This window comes from Sinohyriopsis cumingii, chromosome 6 (assembly GCF_028554795.1).
Source record: "Sinohyriopsis cumingii isolate HCF-2022 chromosome 6, ASM2855479v2, whole genome shotgun sequence".
In the NCBI taxonomy this organism is placed as follows: Eukaryota; Metazoa; Mollusca; class Bivalvia; order Unionida; family Unionidae; genus Sinohyriopsis; species Sinohyriopsis cumingii.
Window position 1 is genome coordinate 162252565 of NC_142966.1, and position 4893 is coordinate 162257457.

The 4893-nt window shown below is 34.0% G+C and overlaps 1 protein-coding gene across 1 annotated transcript; it reads left to right on the top strand.

Moving 5' to 3' along the window:
• Positions 1-256: 256 nt before the first annotated feature.
• Positions 257-4632, top strand: LOC149798416 (perlucin-like). Its single transcript, XM_089963613.1, has 3 exons — positions 257-696; positions 2262-2444; positions 3542-4632. Exons 1-3 carry the CDS (start codon positions 375-377, stop codon positions 3760-3762), a joined length of 726 nt encoding a protein of 241 aa, XP_089819739.1. The 5' UTR covers positions 257-374; the 3' UTR covers positions 3763-4632.
• The last annotated feature ends 261 nt before the right edge of the window (positions 4633-4893 follow it).

Below are 4893 nucleotides of genomic sequence, written 5' to 3' on the forward strand. Positions count from 1 at the left end.
CATACGAAACAACATCAAAACTATCTCTTGCAAACAAATCATTTGATAAGGACGTGTTATGAAGTCGATGCTCTTCTAAAGTATCTCTAGACAAACAAACAATTTAATTCATGTGATGCTTAACCTATTGCCAAGTACTGTTTTAACAACGTTAAAGCTGTTCTATGTGAAAGTTAAAAATAAATTCCGAGTTAACGGGTCTAGTTTATACATTCACGTGACCCTACCTTGCCACGCGCTGGTTGGTCTATCGCTTTGTCAATCAAATACATGTCAAATGGTCAGTAATTTAAAGGTGCAGGTTTAAATCTGATCCCATTGGAAACAATTTCTGCAGTGCAAACTGCTTCTGGAAAGTAGCTACAAAGCTGTACATGATGTTTAACAACATATTCATTGTACGCATGCTGTTTCACGTGATGTTAATGTATGTTGCTTATGCTAGTGACAACACTCAAAATGACTGTACGGAAAATACGAAGAAATGTCAAGTTGACGGACCTGCATGTCGCAATGTGTACCAGTTCTTTGGAGATTCTTCCTGTCCACCAGACTTTAAGAAATACATAGACGATGCGATTTACGCTGTGTTCACAAGGCAGAATAAGAGTGTGGGGACATCAGATGAGTCAATCAAAGCACTGACTGCAAAAATTGATGCATTGGACAAGAAGATTGATACAATAAGTATAACCAGTAAGATATTACACTTTCCATTACCTATAAATTTAATAAGTCCTGTACTACAATAAGATTTGAATCTCAAATCTTGCAATTGCATACAGATTTATTACGAGTGAGTAAAAATATGCATAGGTCATTATTTCAGCTTAGAGTATTATTTTTAAAATGAGGTGCAAGAAAGCAATCATATCTTGAAAATTAAGTAAAATACAAATTTCTACATTTTAACTGAGAATATCTTTATTTGTATTTATATATTTTGTTATTTAATGTTTTAGCCAACAACGTTGCTTATATTCCCGACACGATTCCGCAATGTACTGTATGGTAACGATTGTTTGAACAATTAGTTTAAATAGTTTGCAAGCACATTTACGCCAAGATATCATTTACATAGATTTGTGGTTGTACTTCATGGTTTTGAAGTACCACCGACAGAGAAAAAATGCACAGAGCAAAGTTTGTTTGCATTGCAACTCACCGAACAGACAGTACGTTTGCATGCACGTGTCGCTTACCTACTTGGATTGACAATTAGTTTTCATCACTGTTAGGAAACTATATATTAGGGGGTCGGCAACCTATTTTTCGTAGCGTGCCACTTTTTTCCGGATTGATTAACAAAACATGAATGAGCGGGTACTACCAGTACTTTATGGCACGCATGTCGTATGTTGCGGATCCCTACCATAGTCCGTGTGAAGCAGACAGCTAATGCAATGATTGATTTTGTATACTCATAAAATGGACATGAAATAACACAAAGAAACTTAACTATGCCAGTTCTGGAGAATAAGAATTTTCGTAGTGCAGACATTAATATTATGTGCAAGTACATTAATGACATTTAAATGTATTTAAACAAGTGAAAACAAATATATATACCCCATGTTCGCTAATATTTTTTCTCTAAATTTTATAGAGGAAATCGATAAGCAGAGCTAAAAATCTTCACAAAGATTTTCATGTGAAATAAACCTCTCAAATCATCTCCCACACAGATGCCAACATAAAGGTACCGCAAGGACACTAACATCTTGACGTGCACAGATTCCTTGGTTTAATAATAATGATAATAATAAAAACTATCATAGAGATATTCCAGGAAATACATTTTCTTAAAAATTTTAATCCTTACGAAACATCACAAATCCAGAGAGAAACCGTATTTTAACTGAGGGCTCGAACGAATAAAACTTTTCAGTCAATAATGTCTATTAAAGTCCCAGTGTATGAAGGATGGAAAACTTGGGTTTCAGACATCTATTCCCAAAATTTCAAAATACATCTTCAAACATAATTTCATGTCATTGCTTGTGTGAGGGTCCATTACGCAACTGTTTTCTATTTATTTAACTTGGTGAAATATCGAACTATTTTGAGATTTGCTACAAAGTTTGAAAACTCAATTAAGTTTTCTTTGCGTGAAAAAGAATTTTTGTAAAGGTAGTAATGATCAAGTCTAGTTATTTCCCACTTTACAGTCTTCAAGCGTTACCACAGAACAAGAACAATGATGACATAAAATTCATTCAGCAATTTGTTATTTTCGATGACTTATAAATGTAATTTTACAGGCATAACTAAGTGTCCCTCAGGATATGAGTATTATCATCCAGACAAGTTTTGGTACAAATTCCACAGCGAGTGTAAATCCTGGTCTGATGCCAGACAAGTCTGTCAGGATGAAGGTGGGGACTTGATCAGTCTGACGGAAAAAAACTTTGACTTCTTCAGACTTGTGTCAAGATCCAGAGCCGGTAAATTATGAGCAATTTTTCCTTCTTCTCCTTTCTCTAACAACAACAACAATACTACTACTACTACTGATAATAATAAGAATAATAATAATAACAATAATAATAATAAAAATATAATTATTATTATTATTATTATTATTGTTAAGGGCTTGAACGTAAACTTCAAAATCTGTATATTAGATAGTAAACCGTCGTTGAATTAGAGAAGTGTAAATCAAAGTATGTGCCTGTATCGAGTTTAACGGCACTTTGTCCGAATCCCAAGGACAGAGTTCACAACAAAAGTCAAGCTCTAAATACGCAAAGTCAAGGATGGCAAAAAGTATCAGGAACTAAAAGCAAATACCAAACTGCTTATGATTTAAAGCGTGTGTACATTTATAGCCACATAAATTTGGTAGTACATTGGAGGTATCAGCAAAAGCAAGTTCTCTGTCATTAGTTGTGGCATTGATATATGCTTGAATCCGTGTGAAGTGAATTAAGTACATGAAGTAAACAGCGGATGCAATTGAATGTTTATTTTATATAATGGAAATCTTGTGTCTATTTGTCCTCGTTGTGAAACGGAAAACTAGCTTTCAATCACATTTCTAATTGCATATGATCCGGTTGTGGCTGTTAGGTTTGATGACGTTATACTGTAGTAAGACGCTCTTTAATAACGTAAACATAACCTCATTGCTTACAAGAAAAGCATGGCAGATGATGAGTATGAAAATAAATCATGGTTGGGGTACTAAGACAGAAAAGGAATCATAGCCAAGGTACAGATTATTTTTAAATCGGTCTGGTTGTTTCAGTTAAGTTTTATTAGAGTGGTTATCTAAATCTTCCAGTGAAAGTTGGTTTAGCCATAATATTGACAAGACTCACTTTTATTATTTTATAATTGAGATAAATAATCTATTTCCCACTATTTGGAGATTTGGATTTCCTAACCTCAGTACCGACTCCAATATAGATACCCTAATGTTACTTGATCATTCAAGCGTTGTATGAGTTCTTGTAAACCTCGCACTTTCGGTACAATATTCACTACATCTCTGCAATATGTTGAATGATTGTTATGTTATCTTTCTTCTTTCGCATTTCAGGTGAATGCATTAACGTTTGGGTCGGTACAAGGGATATTTCCTCAGAGGGACAATGGTACTGGGTGAATGGTGAACGTGTTAGCTCCAGTCTGTGGCAACCGGGTCAACCCGACAATACGAACAATAATGAGCACTGTGGTGACCTACGAAAACAATTTCAATACAGATTGAACGATTATGTTTGCAGTATCAAACAACACTTTCTTTGTCAGTTTTTTTGAAAGAATTCAGTTTTACGATTTAGTTCTTAATTTTAAAAACTTTAACCAAGAATCACGACAAAGCCATTACCTAGTGAATTCTTGTTGCGTTATCATTCAGCAGAGATAAATCTTTTTCAAGTCACACTTGTGTTAATACTAAATATTTCGCCGTACAATATAATTAGTCTCTAAATTGTTGTTTGAACACGAACCAATGTGTTTTTCCTTAGTACTATAAAAACGAATAACTCGTGGTCGAAATCATGGTAAAGGAATTATTGTAAGGGTCGGATCCATTTTGCTAGATAATTCGTGGGATGATGACTGCAGTACCATTTGTGCTAATTATATTAGTAAATTATTGTACGTGCATATCTTAACACTAGCTTAAACGCTCTGTCAGAATAATATTTGGATCGTTCATGGATTCATCAAAAATATTATTATATCCACTTCTTAGCGTAATTTAATAATGCACTTGCCACACACTTAAGAGTTTTATCCTGTTTTTAGTCCTGTGTCGCTAATCACATCTGCTTGTATTGGTCAATCAAAATATTCTAACATGGAAATATTCGGTTTTCAAATTATTTTTGCACAGTTCTACGTTGCAAGTATTTTATATAAAACAAATCAAATAAAAGAAAATATTGGTGGAGAAATCGGTCCTATAAATTTAGCTTACGCGTGTTACCTTGGCAATTATGCTTCACCTTTTTATTAAGGAAAATGACATGCATTTCCTGAGATTAAACCTTTTATTCATGGTGTTGAAAAATTGAGTCACGTGAGTAGTGTACGACCAGTTGAATTCATATGTAAATAAAAGACGTTTTCGTTTCCTGTGTTGCATAATGAAAATAAATACTGACTACACCTATAACAACAGCTTTGTCTTGTGTCGTTGTTTAGTTGTACATAAAAAAGGTTGAATGGAATATTTAATACTGAATAATGTCTGTATTCTATATCTTTTGTGTTGTTTTTCCTGTTATTTTTCTTTTCTTTTTACTATGTACTAATGATACATACCTATATCTTTCCAATCAAAATCAACCCCTCCCGACAAAGACTGGCTATGAACTTGTCCTACGCCACGTCCATATGCTGCACGTCGGGAAGTCGAGTAACATACCTGCTTTCGTCTGT

Coding starts and splice junctions, on each gene's coding strand:
- LOC149798416 (XM_089963613.1), top strand. CDS start 375: ATGATGTTTAACAACATATTCATTGTACGCATGCTGTTTCACGTGATG. Junction 697..2,261: donor TGATACAATAAGTATAACCA/GTAAGATATTAC, acceptor GTAATTTTACAG/GCATAACTAAGTGTCCCTCA. Junction 2,445..3,541: donor TGTGTCAAGATCCAGAGCCG/GTAAATTATGAG, acceptor TTCGCATTTCAG/GTGAATGCATTAACGTTTGG.